Genomic DNA, 19,218 nt, shown 5'->3' with positions numbered 1-19,218 from the left:
TGTATTTTAGAAACATTACACTTCACCTGTAGTAGAAAAACATTAGTATAAATGTATGAAGATTTTCACAATTTGCGTTTCACTAAGACCACAGGTATGGTGAGGTTTGGGACTGAGGCCAAGCATTAGCAGCCACGGCATGATTGAGAAGGTCCCCGGAAAGTCCTCAGAATGACTCTTACCATCAAGACTTTTCTATGCTTTGTGTCTCGCCACTCACATCCTCTTAAAACTCTCAGTCTCGGCTCCACCTTGCCAGTTACTTGGGTCAGTGTCTTTCTTTGGTTTTTAACAAGAGATTTGAAACACAGGTTCTGACTTCTAATGTGATTTCCTCAAGACGTGGCAGGAAATCTGTGACCATAATGTTCTAAAAATTACAGGTGTCGGGGCTGGCCCCGTGGCCGAGTGGTTAAGTTCGCTCGCTCTGGTGCAGGCAGCCCAGTGTTTCCTTGGTTCGAATCCTGGGCGCGGACATGGCACTGCTCATCAAACCACACTGAGGCAGTGTCCCACATGCCACAACTAGAAGGAGCCACAACGAAGAATATACAACTATGTACCGGGGGGTTTTGGGGAGAAAAAGGGAAAAAAAAAATTACAGGTGTATGGTCAATCATATGATCACTCCATTTTACCATATTCTGCACAAGACCATGTTTTAACCTTTAAAAAAAAAACCACCACCGCCAACCTGTTTATGAGATTATCAAAATTGTCCAGAGGTGTTTCTGCTAATGTTTAACCTAAGTCCTTCCTGTTAGTGTTTATATCAGTCCCTTTGGTTTAGGTTATTAATGCAAACTGTACTGTGTTTTCTATTACTCTGTCCAATAGGAGGTATTATAATGAGAGAGGGATTATCTCCAGTTATAAACAAAGAAGATAGCTAAAGGGTAAGGGACCTTTATTTACCAGAATGGAGATTGATACCTTGGGAAAACTACTAATCAGTGTATTCTGAGTGTAAGAGAGAGTAATTACTGCTTCCTCATGGGAAAGTTCCAGATAACAATGTATTTATAGTCTAATTGAAAGCTGGTGTTTAAAATAAGTTATTCTTTGTTTTAAAAAATATCTTTTAATCTTACTAAAAACAATTAAAATTAATTGAGTACTTTTTCTCTAGTGCCGCATTTCTGAATTAAGTGATGCTATTTAGCAAACAGGCTTCATTTTCAGGACTTTAAATTGTCACTGGTCTAGCCACTTTTCTTCTCAAAAGTCCCTTAAAAAAATGGCCTGTGCAATTTAGAAAGTTTGGAGCTCTCATCTGTGTGTATATTTAAAGAAAACAGATTCCTATTTTGGGGCTATTTTAAACATATTTAAAAAGAGAAAGATTTTCTTGATCCCTGCCCTTTGGTATAGACTAGACGATTCAAAAGAACAAACTAAAATTAATCCTTGTCTATTCCGTTCTTCCCATGTGTAAATATTTAAAAAGCAATCTGTTTGACTTCTTTTTTTTTAACTTTTGTAATTTCAGATAATTGGGGGGAAAGCCGAACAAGAATCATCAGATAAACCAGAGACTTCTAATCTTGTGCTTTCTGGTATTGGAAGTACCCAAACTAATGGACCTTCTATTTCTGGTGAAGAGAAAACTTTTGAGGCACTTGATAGCCCAAGAGTGACTTCTTACAATGATACTGTTACACAAACCACATTCACCAAGACTTATGATGGAATCAGCAAGCAGTCATTGATTTGTCAGAAGTCTTTGTACAGCACCCTTGAAAGCAAAGTTGATATTTTTCATGCAACAATGCAGACAAAACCAGGTACTTTACAGGGCCTTATCCAGCATGGCAGCTCCATAAACACAGAATGTCAGCCTTCATTAGAAAGGAAGGCTGATGTGGGGTATGTAATGATTAATCTGGAGCCAGTTACTCTCACTTTTGAAAAAAATGCCTATGTCCCAATACATCCAGAAGTTGTAAATAGAGCTGATAAACCTACAGCCTTTAATATGGAGTCGATTAAACAAATATCACCTCCTACAAGTCCTAGACATCCTGTATCCACATTTGAAAAGGCACAAACACAAGGTCTTAGGGACATTCCATCTCTTGCAATGTCAGGACAAAAAGGCACTAAGTACCTTTGTGCCTCCTCAGGAAATAGAGAGACATTTGCTAAAGAAATGTCTTCATTACAGAAAGAGATTCCTGTTCCAGGCTCTTCATCGCCATCTGATAATTCAGTGGTAACGGAAGCATTATCATTAGTTAAAAGTTCTAATTGTTCGTTACCCAAAGAAGAAATGAAACTCTCTCAAGAATTTTGTCTGCAGTCTCAGAGTCTCTCTAGCTTATCTTCAGAAGAGATTATAGAGCCATCACACGTTGGAGAAGTAGCCTCAGCATCAGCCTCTGCCACCTTGGAAAAAAATTATTCACTTAACTACATTCCATCAGTAGGTAGTATATCAGATGGCTCTTTAGAACTAAAGAATGACAAGAGTGGTCTAAACAGTGAAAATATGAATTTTGAGTCATTTAATTCAACATTTACCAAACAAACCAGCCTATCTCTGAATAGAGAGGAGGTCAGCCTAGAGTTGTCAGAGGAAGATTCTGACATTGACCTAACTCTCACAATCTCACCACCTACAAGTCCCAGAGAAGAAATGCCAGCTGGTGAAATAGAGCACCGGGAGGGGGCCCCATTATCAAAGTTAGATCTTCAGGATACGACTGAAGAAATAATTGAGCCAGAAGAGGCGACTTTTGTAGAAAACAGAGAAGTGAATTCTACTAATTATACATCAGCATATCCTACAGTGTCAGAGAAGCCATTAGAAAATAAGGAGAGAAAAGATGATCATTTACCAACAGTTACTTTAATACTTCCTAAAGAAACTTGTGCCCTTGAGATTGCAGAGGAAGTTAATGTTAGCTCAGACTTTCCCTTTGGTTCTTTAATTGAAGAAGTGTCACCAGCTTCTAGTCCTGACCCCCTAGTACCAGCTGAAGAAACACAGCCGTCTCAGGCTTTGTCTCTGTGTAGTTTAAAACTTCATGATACACAGTGTGAGAAAAGTGACAAATTCTCCCAGATTGAGTCAGTAGATTTGGCCATAGCTGAAAAAGAAAATTCTTTTGTTGGTCCTACCAATCCAGTGGGACAGGCTAACTTAACTCAGGTACAACAGATGCAACTTTCTGCTGAAATACCTCTAGTATTATTAAATAATCACCCAGGAAGAAGAGAGAGACATTTCACCCTTCCTGGTAAGGTAACTGAGGAGGTTGTCCCAAGTGAGCACAGTGAAGGTTTCTCTTTCTCAGAAAAAGTGCCACACTGTGATAGAGAGTTAGATCAGCCTGCCTCCGCTGCCAGATACAGAGATGACTTCAAGCCTTCTCTAGAAAAACTGGTAACATCAGGAAATCGAGTGCAGCCAATTAGTGTAGAGAACAGAAATTCGGACTTAAATCATCTTGTCTTGGAGACCAGTGAGCCTCCATTTAGTCCTGGAAAGATTATGGAAAATATGCATTTGGCTGACACGTTTGTTTCTGCAACTGCTCCAAGTGGTTTAGTGAACGTGGTGTTAAAACAGCAGACGAGCCCCGAAGGCACTAAGAAAAGTCTCTTTAGCAGTGATTTGAAAACAGGTGAAGGCAATTACATGCAGGTGAAGTCCTTGAGCTCCGATTCGGTTGATGGAGCCGGTGTTACGCAGGCACACGTGTACTCAGAGAGCCCCGAACTCACCTGTTCCTCAGCCAGCGCTGCGTCAACCCATCGGACAGGATCCCTAAGTGCAGAGACAGGGTTTCAAACACAGGAGATATCAGTAGTCAGAATGGCTAGTTTGCTTAAGAATAGTGACACTGAAGCTGAATTACATGAAAAAACCATAGATCTAGGAGGTGTTGGCTCTCAATTGAACGCCACATCTCCAAAAGACAAACAGAAAATCCACGTGCTGCAAGATATGTCAGCATGTGAAACCAAGGATCTGCTGAATGGTGGTCTTTTTCCCATGTATTTACATGCTGAATCTTACCAAAAGATAGCTGTCTCTAGTGAAAATGCCACTAAGGAGCCTTCTGCTTCCTTTGTTCCCAAATCTTGTGCCCCTCTTGTTTGTGGAGTCTCTAAAGAGCATTTGGAAAATAAGAGGGCTGGTGAGGGGCTTAGGGCCACGGAGGCCTCTGAAACCCTGGGTGGAGACATGGAGATCAGTGTGACACCTATTATGAATTCTGACATCCATTATGAACCACTTTCTGGAGACTCCGATCACGACTCTTTTGGTGACTGTAGAAATCCCAAATTAGACATGGAAGATTCCCGCACTTTGCGATGTAGTCACACCAAGAAAAGAGAAGGTGCTTCAAAAGATGATTATGACTCTTTCCTGGGTCTAAACAATAGTGATAATGAAGATTGGGGCTACTCTAACCAGGTTTCCGGGTTGGAGGCAAGCATTCCTCCCAGAAACTGGTCTGTTGGATTAAAGAAAGAAGATAAGTGTGTGCCGCGTTATGTCCAAATCAGAGATCTGCATGGGATCCCCAGGACTTACGCTAACTTTACTGTGACAAGAGAGCTCAACGAGACCACAGGGACATCGCAGAGCCTGAGGAGGCAGCCTGGCTTTGCTGCGCAGTGTGACTTGCTCAACTCCTGGGCAAATACTTGCCAGGCGGCAGACGACCTCACCCAGAAGACTTTAGATCTGGAGTATCTCCGCTTTGCACATAAACTAAAACAGATTGTAAAGAATGGAGATTCTCAGCATTCCGCGTCTTCCACCAACATCTTTCTGAAGGAGTCACCTTTCCAAATCACTGCTGGAGCTTTCCCTTTGACAAAACTCTCTGAGTCCCCAGTTCTATATCCTGCATCCCGGAGCAGAAGTCCCCTTGTGGTAACAGTCGTGCACTCAGACACCAAACAACAGAGTCAGTACACAAGAGGCCACACGCCCAGCAATTTGGACACTTCTTCCTTTTGGAAGGAGACATGTGGTCACAGTACAAATCATCTTACAAATTCTGAAAGAAATCAGACTGTTTCATTCCACCTCAACAAACTGAAATATAACAGTACTTTGAAAGAATCACGGAACGATATCTCACTTATTCTCAATGAGTATGCTGAATTTAACAAGGTGATGATGAACAGCAACCAAGTTGTTGTCCAAGGGAAAGAGCCAAATGTTGCTTCTGGGGAAGCCACATCTCAAGAGATGTATTCCTCTTTCCCAAGAAGGTCAGCCTCCTATGAGGATGTGATTACAGACCTGTGTACCAGTTTGCATATGAAACTAAAAAGTGTTGTGAAAGAGGCTTGTAAAAGTACCTTCCTCTTCTACCTTATTGAGACAGAAGACAAGTCGTTCTTCGTAAGAACAAAGGTAAAGTGTCAGATTTTTCTTACAGTTTATATTATTTTGATTGCCATCTACTTTTAATTTATTTTAGAAGTAATAGATTTAGCATTCTTGGCTTCAGAAGGAAGCCATGATAGGAATTGGTATTTGAGTTTCACAGCTTGGTCTTTATCTGCATACCAAACATTAAGCTACAGGATCTGCTGTTTGTACTCTATTTGAAGGTTTGTGTAATGTTCCAGAATTAGTGCAGTGACTAATTTTCACAGTTACCAATGTAGACATACTCATATTCAAATGTAAACACATATTCCAAAGGTAAAATCCAGATTTTTAAAAAATTATTACCTCTCTTCCTCCATTAGTGTGGATAGTTGAGGGGAACCTCTTTTGGTTTGGGATGTATTTTTTAAATTTGAATGTTAGGATAATTGACGTTCTGGTGTGAGAACATGGTCCTTAAATTTAAATGATGTAACCATGGTAAAATTCTAACTTGGTAGGAGCCAGAATCTGTCTTGATTTACCATTAGCTTCCTCATTTTATCCTCTCAGAATTTATTTCTCTCCTATTTTGGGAAAAGAGCATTCTCTCTCTTTTTATTAAGTTGAAATATAACTTCTGATTTACATAAAGGTTGCAGAAATGGTAACCTTCACCCAGATACCCTGCTGTTAACATTTCTGAACCATTTGAAAATATGTTGCAGACATGATGTCCTAGTACCCCTTCCTACACAATTATGAGTGTATGACCTGAGGAAGGAGCCGCCTTCTGTCTGCTCACAGCACAACCCCAAAAGTCAGGACGTGCATGAATGCAGTAGCTCGTCCAATCCACAGACCCCACCGTTGGTCCGGCACCGCGTTATGTTTGCTTGTCGTGTCTCTTTTCAGCTTCTGTCAGTCTGGAATAGTTCCTCTGTCATTCCTTATCTTTTGTGACTTTTGACAGTTTTGAAGACTATAGGCCAGTTATTTGATAGCATTTCTTTCAGTTTGTGTTTATCTGTTGTTTCCACATGATTTATGCATTTTAGGCAAGAATACCCAGATATGATGCTCTCTTCTCAGTGCATCATCTCAGGAGGCACACGATGTTGATGTGTCTTGTTCCTGGCATATTAACTTTTTCAGTTCGTTAAGATGGTTCCTCCAGTGTAAAGTTAATTGATAAACATGTGGTTATTAATAAGTGGGAAGATACAATAGGATATGTAAATATCCTATTCCTCATTAGACTTTCATCCACCGGTCTTAACATCCATTGATGATTCCTGCCTGGATCAGTTAATACTGTGGTGGTTGCTAAATGGTGGTATTCTGCTTCCATCATTCCTTCTACATTTATTTGTTGGCATTCTACTGTAAGATAGAACTTTCCCTTCTCTCCCATTTGTTGTTTATTCATTCATTCATTTATATCATTGTGGACCCATGTTCCATATCATTTTATTCAGTTACTATTTGGTCCTTCTTTCTTTCTTTTAATGCTCAGATTGTCCCAGGCCCAGCCAGTGGGAGTCCCTGTAATAAAGCTGGCTTCTGTGTCCTTTTGACAAGTCCCCATAATTCTTTGGACACTTCCTTCCTTTGTGGTGCAACATGATAGTATAAGCCAATCTCGTATATTCCCTGCCCTGGCCTTGACTTGGAGCTGTGGTTCTTTTTAGTGGAGAAGAGCATTTGGAATCAAGATCTGGGCAGTGGATGAACTTGGTGCCACTGGATGTCACTGCATCTAGGTCCTCCCAGTAAACAGAGCCAGGAAATGTATTATGTGTATACATACACACGCACACACACATCTGTGTCTACATTTATGTTTAAAAACAAGAACAGGTGGGACCGGCCCGGTGGCGCAGCGGTTAAGTTCGCATGTTCCGCTTCTCGGCGGCCTGGGGTTCGCTGGTTCGGATCCCGGGTGCAGACATGGCACTGCTTGGCAGCCATGCTGTGGTAGGCGTCCCACGTATAAACTAGAGGAAGATGGGCACGGATGTTAGCTCAGAGCCAGGCTTCCTCAGCAAAAAGAGGAGGACTGGCAGTAGTTAGCTGAGGGCTAATCTTCCTCCAAAAAAAAAGAAAAACAAAAAAAAAAAAACAAGAACAGGTGTGTCCTTATCCCCAACTTAATCCAGCGCCACCAGGTTTATCCTAGCCGCCTTTGCCAGGGTTGCCGCCCCCTTCTCCAGCTGTCAGGAAGCTGGCTCCCATGACCCTGAATGTGTCCACTGCTTGGCTTACTCCTCCACCCCATGTATCACACTCCTGGCCTACAGCTCAACCCTAGGCTTGCCAGCCCCGCTTCACCACCTGGAGCACCCACCCAAAGCCGCGCCTGAAACACCACCTCCCGCAGCCCCCCCCCGACACTCGCAGCGGGAGCCGGGTCAGACGCCAGCAGTCCCTCAGTCTGTTTTAGAGCCTCACTGTGTGCAGGGAGGGGAATGTTGCCTTTTTGTCATGATCCTGACAGTCTAATGGGACAAGAAACACACAAATAAATGTAAAATTAAAACTGTGGTAAGGGTCATGGTGCAGGTGCTTTGACCTTGTTTTGAGGGCAGTAGGCCTAGAAGGGGTCAGGGACGCTTTTCTTAAGAAAGTGATGCTAACCTCTTGAACAAGGTATGGACTGCTGGACTAGTGTGTGTTTCTTACTTCTGAATGCTCAACTAGATTGTTTCAGAGTTCGCTTAAAATGTCAACCCTTCTCAGAAGTCATGTGTTAAGTCCAGAGTGTGTGTCACATGGTGAAAGTGTCACATGATAAATCCATGATTGGAATTAGTAAGGAACACGGGCACATTATAAAATAAACTTGAGAAAGAAGTACTGTCAAGAGCAAAATGTTTGTAGAAGCTCAGAAAGCCATGCTGGGTCAGAGGCCTGCAGCAGTCAGTCCTGGGGACGCGGGGCCCCATTTATTTGTAAGCTGACACAGATCTGTGAGGTCACTAAGCACTGTCGAAATTCAGAGTGCGTGACAGTAGCTCAGAACTCCGCGGGATTTGACGGAACGTGTTGAACATATCAGAAAATGTATTCATTCAAATAGTTTACTGGTAAAATAAGTGAGGGTTAAAGATTTATATTTAGATATTTTAGTGGGCTCTTTGTTAAAAGAAATCGTATCTGTGCTTTGCCTTGAAATAAACCTCTAAATCCAGTTGTTAGTGATACCCGGAAATCATTTCTTTTATACGTGAAAGCTCATTTAGAAATAAGACACACTGCCATTTATGTTGCCTTGTTAGAATATAATTTAGTAAATAAGATGTGCTTTTTGATATTTTTAGTAAACTATAAAAGTGGTTCTTTGCAAGTATCCTTTTTCTAGTAACGGCTATTTGTAAATCTTTCAGAATATTCTGAGGAAAGGAGGCCATACAGAAATTGAACCTCAGCATTTCTGTCAAGCTTTTCACAGAGAAAATGATACATTAATAGTCATCATCAGAAATGAAGATATATCTTCACATGTGCATCAAGTAGGTTTGGAAATATCTTTCTTACAAAGAAATGTATTTCAGACATTTTATTATTCTATAATTATCAGACTCATCGTTGCCTTTTTTATTAGGGAAGAAGTTAAACAATATTAGCATTGAATCTAAGTGGGAAGATAACGGGGTCAAAATAATGTCCTTTAGGATATTGTACTATTACCAAGGTATTTATAGGGCAAATTATGTTTGACAGAGTTAAGAAAATTTTCAGAGTAACTAAAGGAGAACTATGAAGAGTGGAGATAATTGGTAAATTTTCTCACCTGATAGAAATCTGCATCTCTTGATATCTAAGATTTAAAACAAATCTTGCTTTAAAAGGACTTGAGAACATTTTCATAACTCTTTGTTATGATATTTACCTATTAGTTGAACAAAAGTAATTGCTTGTTGCAGTAAGATCTAACTTACAGGCACAGGCTGGGCAGACAGTCCTGCTGTGGGGAGGCAGAAACTGCACCTCACAGCGCCCAGCCGACCCGACGCTGTAGACAGGGAATGCTCATCTGAGCTTGTCACCTGCCTGTTACGTTACAGGGCCCCAGACCTCAGGCAGCTCTTCTTTCACTCACTATCTCCAACCTTTGAAGTTATGGAGACCACGTTGTAATGAGCTAACTTCATCCTTTGGATAAAAGGGACAAAAGTGACCTACTGAACCTGTGTTCACTGGGGGTCCTTTTATGTTGAACAGATACCTTCTTTGCTGAAGCTGAAGCATTTTCCCAGCGTCATCTTCGCTGGAGTAGACAGCCCGGAAGATGTTCTCGATTACACCTACCAAGAGCTATTTCGGACAGGAGGCTTTGTGGTATCAGATGACAAAATATTAGAAACTTTAACATTAGGTTGGTCTTTTATTTTCCTCTTGTTTGTTTCTTTGAAATCCAGTGAAATCAAATTTCTCCTCACCCAGTGACCCAAATACTATTTCATCAAAAAGAAATTAGTATCAGTCACCACCTATTGAGGGCCTAATTTTTGCCTGTGGTATGCTAAGCACTCTTTGTATAGTTGGATGTAATTCTCATCACCCATGCGCATGCTGTTAACCTCTTTTAACTTCTTATCTTCACCACCAAACCTACTTCTAAGTTCCTCCCTCTCAGTGCAGCTAAACTCCTGTTCATACAAATTTGACATTTTGTTATATTTGACTCATTCACTTGCCAAATGAAGTCAGCTCTCTCTTAATTTTTTTGTTTAGAATCACCCCTGCCATCTTGATATCCTGAAAATCTAAAATCACCCTTACAATCTTGTTGATATCCTGAAAATCTAAGAAATAGCTACTAAAAGTGTTAATTATCTGCGTAGACAACTCATGTATAATTTATTCCTCAGGGTACTGAACTGACATAGAACAGTGTTAGAGCACAGAGGCCGACTCTTCTCTGTATGGTCAGAACCTGCCGTGCCTCTGACAGCACCGTAGAGCTCAATGTGGACCCCACTTCTAGATGAGATGAGGAGGGCAGACCTCAACAAACATGAATTCTGCATGAACACTGGAGTTGAAAAATATCTGTAGATTCTGTATTTAGAAACCTAGACCTGTCTTTTCTCTTTTGCAACTGGACCCCCTCCTTTTGTTCCATCCACGTGATGTATACACATTCACAGCTTTCCTCGTTGGTAACTACAGTGTTCTCATCTCCTCACGCTTCTCTCCTACTGTAGCAGGAGTAGGCAGGACTTGAGGTAGGAGTTCAGGGACCATACGTTGCTGTATCTTTGAAATGCAGTATGGGGTTAAGTGGCAATAGTGGTATACACTCAAACATGGGGTCTTACTTTTTACAAGTAATACTTAGTGGGCTTTGACTAGACAAGCCAAAAACCCTAAAACACATCTTCCCTTGCCAAACTTCTTCTCTTCTGTAGTTCAACTAAAGGAAATTGTCAAAATCCTGGAGAAACTAAATGGAAATGGAAGATGGAAGTGGTTGCTTCACTACAGAGAAAATAAAAAACTCAAGGAAGATGTCAGGTAAGACCTTTATGTAAGGTGAGGCCTTTGGTGTGGGGGATTCTTCCTTCCCCCTTTCCTGGGAGGAGGGCGCGATACCAACGCAATTCACACGCTGACGTGTTCAGTGTGCTGGACTAGTGTTACTTTAAGTGCTGCAACAGAGTAAGTTTGTGCTGGAATCCCACTAAACACAGGGTTTCGGTCTGTTCACTGTTTTGAGGATTTTGTTTTTGTAGTAGGGCTTTCACTGAAGGAACTGTGTGTTGTAACTGTAATCAAGAGTTTGATGGGGCTGGCCCCGTGGCCGAGTGGCTAAGTTCGCGTGCTCCACTGTGGCAGCCCAGGGTTTCACCGGTTTGGATCCTGGGCGCAGACATGGCACCACTCACTCCGGCCACGCTGAGGCAGCGTCCCACATGCCACAACTAGAAGCACCCACAACTAAAAATACACAACTATGTACTGGGGGGATTTGGGGAGAAAAAGGAAAAATAGAATCTTAAAAAAAAAAAAAGCTTGAGGCACATACTTGGAGTAGCACTTCTCTAGACCAGAAGTAAAGACGTCAGATGTAGGAGTCCTAAAACGTCCGTATAGTCCCGTTCAGGCTCTACTACCATGAACTGTGAAAAGTAAATTGAACTATGGGCTCGCCGCATTAATGCTCTTTGGGATATTTATTCATATTTTAAGTTGCCACAGTTATGAGGATGCAAAAATTGAGACCAGAATGTAACTTTAATTTTACCTTTAAACAATAGACTAGAGGCAAATCTCCTTACATGTACAGCTAGGGTTTTTTAAAAGAAAATTTTTTTTCTTTGAGTCCTTGGCTGAAGAGACCTGGGGCCTGCAGTGGCTCTTCCGTATCAAAGACCTGCCATGAGTGGAAAGGGCTCTGGAGCTCGGAGACAGACAGGGAAGAGAGATTTGACAGGCCATCTCTGGAATGTTTCTGGCTCTTTGAGGTGTTTTACGTCGATTCTCACTTTCTAACTTCATACGTAGGAAGTAGACAGTAAAACCCACTCTAATGAGGTGCAAGTTGAAGCACAGAGGATGACAGACCTGACCCAGGTCGGAAGAAGACCAAGTAGTGAAGCTGGGCTTCAGCCCCATACCGTTCATCTCCAGACTGACAGTGATTTTCTGTCTCATCGGACTGCCTTCTCAAAAGGCAGACTGACTGAGGCCTGAAGACAGCTGAACTGGTGGAAGCCTGAGATCTTCAAAGGAAAGACAGCTAAGAACAGAAGTCCAGGAAAGGCTTGTACTTAGGAGAGGGACCAGTCCAGGAGGAAAGGGAAGAGCAAAGTAGGAGCAGAACCAAGGGCTGCCAGTCTAGGAGGAAGGAGGGCTCAAAGGAGCGATGGCGGTCAAAGGCCGTGACCGGGAGGTCACAAGGAGAGAGGTAACCAGCACTTACAGAAGTTCAGCTTCAGGAAGATTAGAGAAGCAAATGAAAGCTCGGAGGGGCCACCACGCTCCTATAAAATTAGTAAGGATAAATTAACTTAGCATTCGTAGGACTTGGGGTAAGCAGAAATAGTTACCATTTATCACTGTTGGCACTGTAATACGCTCTTTAAGTCATACTATTCTGGCATAATGAGAACTCACCAGAAAACTCATCATATCCTTTGACATTTAGGGGGAATTTATCCAAAACTAAAACCAAAAAGAAACCTGAGCTTTTAAAAACCAGTATTTTTACAAAGATTTTAGAGCCATAGGTGGTTATCAGTAACTACAAAACCAGCCTCAGATTCATCTCTACAGCAAATATAAAAAATAGATATATGGACTAAGTAGATATATAACTTTTTAAATGTATGCAAAATAATCTTTGTCACACAAAACACAGTAAGTAGAAGCGCATAAAGTTCCTACTCAGAGTAATAAGGAATATTTGGGATCTTAAAACTACATACAGTATGATGCCAGTCACATAAATTTATATATACAAAGGATAAAGCCTGGAAGGACACTGATCATCACGATGTGACTGGTGCTTGTCACTAGAGTAGTGGGAATATGTATGATTTTGGTGAAGCAGGAGAGAGAATGTGAGTGATGGAGAAGACTGGGGAGATGGAGTCAGGAGCAGGTAAAGACGTTTAAAAGTGGAACATGTTCTGCTGACGGTGAGGAAGGAAAAAACTAGTAACAAAATTTAAAGGGAGGTGAGAAATTAAGAGACTCCTAGCTGCTACATAATTTTAATGAAGTTGGTGATTATCTGACCAAAAAGTATAAGTATAGAAGTTTTGAAGAGACTTAAAAGATTTGGAACCATAGCGTTGCGATACAAAGAAAGAATGCCATAAGAGGTCCACTGGAAATTAACGAAAGGCTTGCCAGGGGCGCTGGAAGTGGTAGTAGATCACTGTGTAGATGTCCCTCTTGCTTGGAATGAAGCCCATATTTTTTTAAAACTGTATTTACAAAAGGAGTAGGTACACTTGTACTATTTTGAGGGAACTCAACAGGGCAGTGATGTCTAGGAAGCCAAGTGTGTCGCGAAAAAGTATCTCATACAAGTTTGTGTGTTGTAACAAAAAGTGGTTAAACTAAGAGTCTATAGTGAACACAAAACAAAGTCTAGGTAGGAAACAACTGAAAATTAAGGTACAGTAAAAAAATAAACTTTCACAAACTTACACTGAATCTAAACTTAACATTTCTATGTATTTTCCAGAGTGGATTCAGTTGCACATAAGAAGAACTTAATATTGAAATCATACCAGAGTGTAAATATCATTGAATTGCTTCATTATCACCAGTGTGACTCTCGATCGTCAACAAAAGCAGAACATTTGAAATGTCTGCTAAACCTGCAAATTCAGCGCATCCATGCCAGGTTTGCCGTTTTCCTAACAGGTAAATTCACAGCCTTAGTTCTCCCTAATTTTCGTCGTTAATATAAAACAGGTCAACTCTAGGAATGTCCTTCCAGTGGACTCATTGGATATGTAGGGTATCCGACCACTGGGGGCCAAGAATAAACTTTTGGCCTGGTGTGTGTGTTGACAGAAGCGCATAAGGCCAGGGCAGAGGTCTTGTGCGTTTTGTCCCATAATTTTTCAGTTAAGTTTGATCATCTCCTACAAGTATTTATTTAATTTTATACTTACCTCTGACTTTTAATGTTTCATATGAATCTTAACCAAGCCTTGTAAACTTATTTAGGGAATGACTGTAGTTGTCACTGGTCACTGGTTTTTTGGGGGTTTTTTTCCTGCTTTATCTCCCCAAAGCCCCCCCCATACACAGTTGTGTATCTTAGTTGCACGTCCTTCTAGGTGTGGGAAGTGGGACGCCCCCTCAACATGGCCTGAGCAGTGGTGCCATGTCCACGCCCAGGATCCGAACCCTGGGCCGCCGCAGCGGAGCACGCGAACTTAACCACTCGGCCACGGGGCCGGCCCCTGTCACTGGTTTTAAGCATTCCGCGCCCCGCCCCCTGCCCCTGGAGGCAGCTGCTCCCAAAGCTTCAAACCCTCTTCTTCACTTGAATCAGTTCCTTTTTTTCACCCCTACATGTATTAGGGAGTTTTACAAAAGATTTCTTTTTTTAAGTAAAAGGGGTTCTGCTACTTTAAAAAATGTATATTAATGAATTTTTCACCAAAAAAAAGATTTTTCTTTTTACAGAAAAGCCTACTGTCTCCAGAGAAGTCTTTGAAAATAGTGGCATCCTTGTTACAGATGTAAATAACTTTATTGAAAACATACAAAAAGTAGCAGCTCCATTTAGGAGTAGCTACTGGTAAGAACACTTTTGTATTTCTCATCTCCCACGCGTGCTGGAATTGACAGCAGATACTGATATTTGTGTTTGTGAGGGAACCAGTTGTTCAGAAATTCTGTTCTTTATACATCATGCTGTAAATTTAAACTATCTGTTTGTTTACTTAGGGGTGGAATTGCTGTTGGTTTGGCATAAATAGGAATTTGTGAAGTATCACTTAATGAAATAACCAGCCTACTTCGAGTTACCCCTTTTACCTAAACGATGTGCATTTTCACTTGCAGTCCATCTTGACTGCCAGGACAGAAGATAATGTAGCATAAGATGCATAAAAGTTTTCACCATTAAATAGCATACTATTTATAAAATTTCTCGGTTATTTTCTTTTAAAGATGGAATTACTATCAATTTTGTGTTTATCCAGGTGATTCAACTGCAGCTTGGCTAGATATCAATGATGCCAACAACAAATTAGTGTTTTCCCTTTTCTTTGAAAAACTTTAAGGCGCACAGAAGAGTCTTCTCATATTTGAAAAATCAATGTTCTACAACTTGGAGGAAAGTTTCCTTCCTTCATTTTTATAAACTTTGCTAAAATGTCTGACTTTGTTCACAGTGACAGTAGTCCATTAGCTTTTGGGTTGCAGTGTTAAATATTGTTTTAAATTATTCTCATTTTAAACAGAATGCCTTTAAAGCTATTAATTGAACTTAATGTTTACTCAATTGTAGCAAAAATAAGTCTATTTTAACCAATAGCTTTGTTTTTGCATGTTAATGTCAGATAAGCATATGGAATGCATGTTATTATAGTCTGCTTTAAAGGTTTTACCACCCTTGTAAAAACTATAAACTTGAGTGGTTTTATTTGCTGTTACTCGAGCAACACTACATAAAGTTAAACATTTTTTTCCAAAATGGTACAAATTTATAAACTGTCATTTTTCACTTAGTTTTTGTGAATAGTGCACTACAAATCAACCCTCTGAGGAAGAAATAATCATTTATTTATGATGTTAGAAATAATTTCTACTGTGATCTTGGAAACTCAAAACCAAGCAAAAAACATTTGTAAGATACATAGTATCTATTTGGAGCAAAGGGTTTTGTAACTAATTTCATTTTTTAAATAAAGACAACTAAAAATCAACTGTTTCTGCAGTGACTTGAGAGCAAAAATTGAAAGTGTAGGGAATGTTTTTAGCAGTTTTTAGGCCACTTAGCAGGAATAACTAGCTTCCAGAGGCATCCCGCCACTTACAGCCCTTAGGCCATGACCTGTCAGTCTCACTCCCACAGACCTGCCCAGGGCTTTCCCTCCCCCAAGTAAGGCGCACTGCGCAGCAAGCCACAGAAAGAGGACGTCACAGGACTCCTCACCCAGCCCTACTACAGGCCTTTGAAAAGCCATTCATCTGCTTTGTGCACCTCTTACCTAAACAAAAGTGCAATTTCACCGTTTTCTCGGGAGGACGACGACTAACAGAGTTTTAATTATTTGACACTAGCTCTTGCTTAGAAACCCAATCATGTGATTGTTACCCCAGGGATAAGAATCTAGTAAGAGGATCATAACTATGTTCAGCACACTGAATTAATTTGAAATTACTCAGGACAAGGAAACATTTATTGAGCACCTACTACCTGCCGGGTACTGTCTGCCTGACACTCTCTCAGATTGTACCTCAGATGTTCATCTCCCCTTGCCAAAGGGCCTTCCAACACCCACAAGGCCATCGTTTCCCTCCCTCCCACCTTTTCTCCAACTATTTTAACACTCAACCAAGCTACAGAATAATGGGTCTCCTCTAGCCTGTGAGCTCTTCCATACACTGTACCTTATCATCTTTGTGCCCCACTGGCCTGGCACAGAAGTATTAGTTGTCCAATAAATACGTATGTTCAATGAAGAATATGAAAATATCCTGGTACTTTTTCTTTATACTTATTACTAACCCAGCTTATGCCTTTGCCTGCATTAATAGTTCAGAATTTGAAGTATTATAGGAAGGGAAGGGACAGCCTTGCTGGAATTTTTGATAACCTTATCATGGCGATAAAGCAGTGGTTCTCAACTGGGGCAGTCCTGTGTCCTGGGAGACATTACTGATCCTGTCTGGGGACATTTTTGGTTGTCACGCTAGGGAGATGCTATTTGGTATGTAGTAGCTAGAGGCCAGAGATGCTGCTCAATGTACAATGTACAGAACAGCACCCACACACACCCAATAAAGAATTATCTGGCCAAAAATGGATACCGTCGAGTGAGAAAACTAAGCTGAAGTGACCACTTAAACAATCTGAATAACAATCTGTATTATTGTCCTAAGTTCTTTAACAGACCATCTGTGTCTGTGTCCTTCAGACTTAACTATCAGAATCAATATTCAGCCTTAAAGGAAGACAGGGAGGCTTAAAACTATCAAGGGGAAAAGAGGTTATCAGTAAAAACAGTTTCTAACGACAACTTAAATTACTTGAAAATAAGAAAGCACCTATTCCACCTGACAGAATTCACTTACTCTCACAACCGCGGCTGTAAGCAAAGTCATCGAAGGCGGTAACTCGTATCTGTGTGGAAAGGAGAACTGCCTGTTGTAAACCACTGCTGAGAGTGCGCAGGAGTCTCACAGTTAGACTGCGTCAGGACTCGGATCTGGGGTCTGCTCACAGTGAAGCCAGGTAGCAGGGACTCTATCCAGCCCAATTTGAACCTTCACCTGCCGTTAGGGACTCGCACGCCTTTTGACTCCGGCATCTCTCTCCCAGCATCAGTGCTGGCTCTACTGAAGAAAATGAGCCGCTGTGTCATGGCCACTGCGATACTCACTAGCCCTTAAACATCACACAGACAGACCAGTGGAGGGGAGCTGTTTCCAGAGTTTGGCTTTATTCTGCAGTACAGAAATCATGTGGAGCCATTCTGAGACAGACACGGTGGAGGCTCTCTCAAGTCAATACTGCAGCGCAGCTTGGTCCGTTGAAGAAGCCGCACCTGGGATACAAAAGAAGCTTCTACGTTTACCTGCTTTATGATAGGTTTCTTCCCCTGTGCTCTCATCAGTTGTATTAGGTTAAAACACTGCACACAGGCTTCCTCCAAAATGACTCTCAAAGTCCGGAGATGGGTTAGAATTTTAGGCCCACATAAACCAAACTTGTGGCTGTGGTACATGGGCACTGTCATAATACTTGACAGGACACAAAATGTAAAGGGATAGGGAAAACTTAGGGATGCTGTCCCAAATTATGGAATATTCGATTTCGAATCTCCTTAACGTTAAGAGGACAGATGGCACGCAAATTGTACTGATCCAGCTCTTGAGCAGCAGAAGCACATAATTGCAAAGGCTACACTGATTAAAAGATACAAATACTGTATCAAGTTCTCTGTATCAGTATCACAATGTTTTTTTAAAACTGATCCTTCACTAGAAGAAAAAAAGCCAGTAATGGTTAAATTGAACAGAATGTGGTAACCTGCCAATTCTGAACAGCCACTCCATGAAAACAAGTTAATACATGATATTAGAAAGGGGAGGAATATTTACTGGTGCAGTGCTCTGCAATCTGTTTTGATTACAAAAGCAGGCCTTACAATATTGATTTCATACAATATGCATTTGCCAAATTTTTTAAGTTTGTCCTAATTAGATGACATATACTGCCGTTAGTCTTCCCCATAGATGTCATTTTTCTTGCGCTTCATTTCCTCAAAGTCAAACTCTGATCCTGTCATCCTCTTATAGATGTCTTTAATGTCATCACAGGTTGTCTCAAAGTGAGTTGTAGCATCATATGTGCGGGAAATAAAGATCTGGAAATAAAAATTAGAAAGACTTGAGACTCTTGAGGGATGTCTCCCAATAAAGCCCGGTGTTACCCTTTTCAGATCGCCACACTCACCTGGCTTTCTGTTCCCAAATCTTTCGGTACAAGGAGGTCACTGATGCTAACAAATCTGGAGGGGAAAAACAAGTTAGCAGGGGAGCTGACCACACACCCATCCACCCACTCTGCCTGAAATTCAAAACCCAAAACATGAGATTGGTAGAGACAATACCCACACAACAGCCAATGGCTGCTGCTGTTATGGGGTTCACCCCACTACGGAGCCAACATCAGCCTTGGGTTTTAGCTGATAGAAACGAGCACATCACTTACTTCTGTTCAATTGGTTCCAAGAGCTCCAGAGCTGGTCTGATTTCTTTCTCAGGCTCCTTGGTTTCCACAGTTGTGCTAACTATGGCAATGTACTTCCCCTGGGCTGCCACATTGTGTGCAGAGGAGATCATGCAGACATAGATATCTGGAAAAAAAGTAATGCTGTCACTGCCAAGGTTTATAAACTGCTGGCACGTGTGCACACTCAGGTTTCACCTGTATTTCATCAAGGTGTGAATTAAAATTACTTAGAATAGACAATACCTTCTAAGCTTAAGTTCTATATGGAGGCATGGGGTCATACATAAAATATGCAAATAGTTAGCAACTTTTAGCTTACTGGAGATGAAGTTTGTACGCAGCAGTGAACTGCTGGACTCGGAAATGAGAGTCCTCTTCCTCGTTCTCGTCACAGCTAACTGTGGAAACCTAGCAAACCATATTAACTGCTCTGGGGTCGTCTTCC

At 41.2% G+C, this 19,218-nt stretch overlaps 2 protein-coding genes across 50 annotated transcripts in view; one reads left to right on the top strand and one right to left on the bottom strand.

The window, feature by feature from the left end:
* Positions 1-15,738, top strand: part of TASOR2 (transcription activation suppressor family member 2) — a 99,673-nt gene extending 83,935 nt beyond the window's left edge. For 37 of the 47 annotated variants that reach the window (XM_070601932.1, XM_070601898.1, XM_070601906.1 and 34 more), the window contains 7 exons: positions 1,490-5,377; positions 8,722-8,847; positions 9,560-9,713; positions 10,750-10,855; positions 13,536-13,717; positions 14,492-14,606; positions 15,013-15,738. In XM_070601932.1, coding sequence (XP_070458033.1) covers positions 1,490-5,377; positions 8,722-8,847; positions 9,560-9,713; positions 10,750-10,855; positions 13,536-13,717; positions 14,492-14,606; positions 15,013-15,016 — 4,575 coding nt within the window. In that variant the 3' untranslated portion in view covers positions 15,017-15,738. Of the gene's footprint in view, positions 1-1,489; positions 5,378-8,721; positions 8,848-9,559; positions 9,714-10,749; positions 10,856-13,535; positions 13,718-14,475; positions 14,957-15,012 lie in introns of those variants that run through there. The other 10 variants (XM_070601928.1, XM_070601942.1, XM_070601905.1 and 7 more) reach the window with 4 other exon arrangements.
* Positions 15,739-17,459: 1,721 nt separating this feature from the next.
* The window catches only part of GDI2 (GDP dissociation inhibitor 2), a 31,835-nt gene continuing 30,076 nt past the window's right edge, over positions 17,460-19,218 (bottom strand). For all 3 annotated transcript variants that reach the window (XM_070601946.1, XM_070601945.1, XM_070601947.1), the window contains exons 9-11: positions 18,753-18,897; positions 18,495-18,549; positions 17,460-18,405 (exon numbers count right to left, since the gene is read on the bottom strand). In XM_070601946.1, the coding sequence (XP_070458047.1) occupies positions 18,259-18,405; positions 18,495-18,549; positions 18,753-18,897 (347 nt within the window). In that variant the 3' untranslated portion in view covers positions 17,460-18,258. The remainder of the gene's footprint in view (positions 18,406-18,494; positions 18,550-18,752; positions 18,898-19,218) is intronic.

This window comes from Equus przewalskii, chromosome 30 (genome assembly GCF_037783145.1).
Source record: "Equus przewalskii isolate Varuska chromosome 30, EquPr2, whole genome shotgun sequence".
In the NCBI taxonomy this organism is placed as follows: Eukaryota; Metazoa; Chordata; class Mammalia; order Perissodactyla; family Equidae; genus Equus; species Equus przewalskii.
This window is presented reverse-complemented; position numbering and strand designations above follow the sequence as displayed.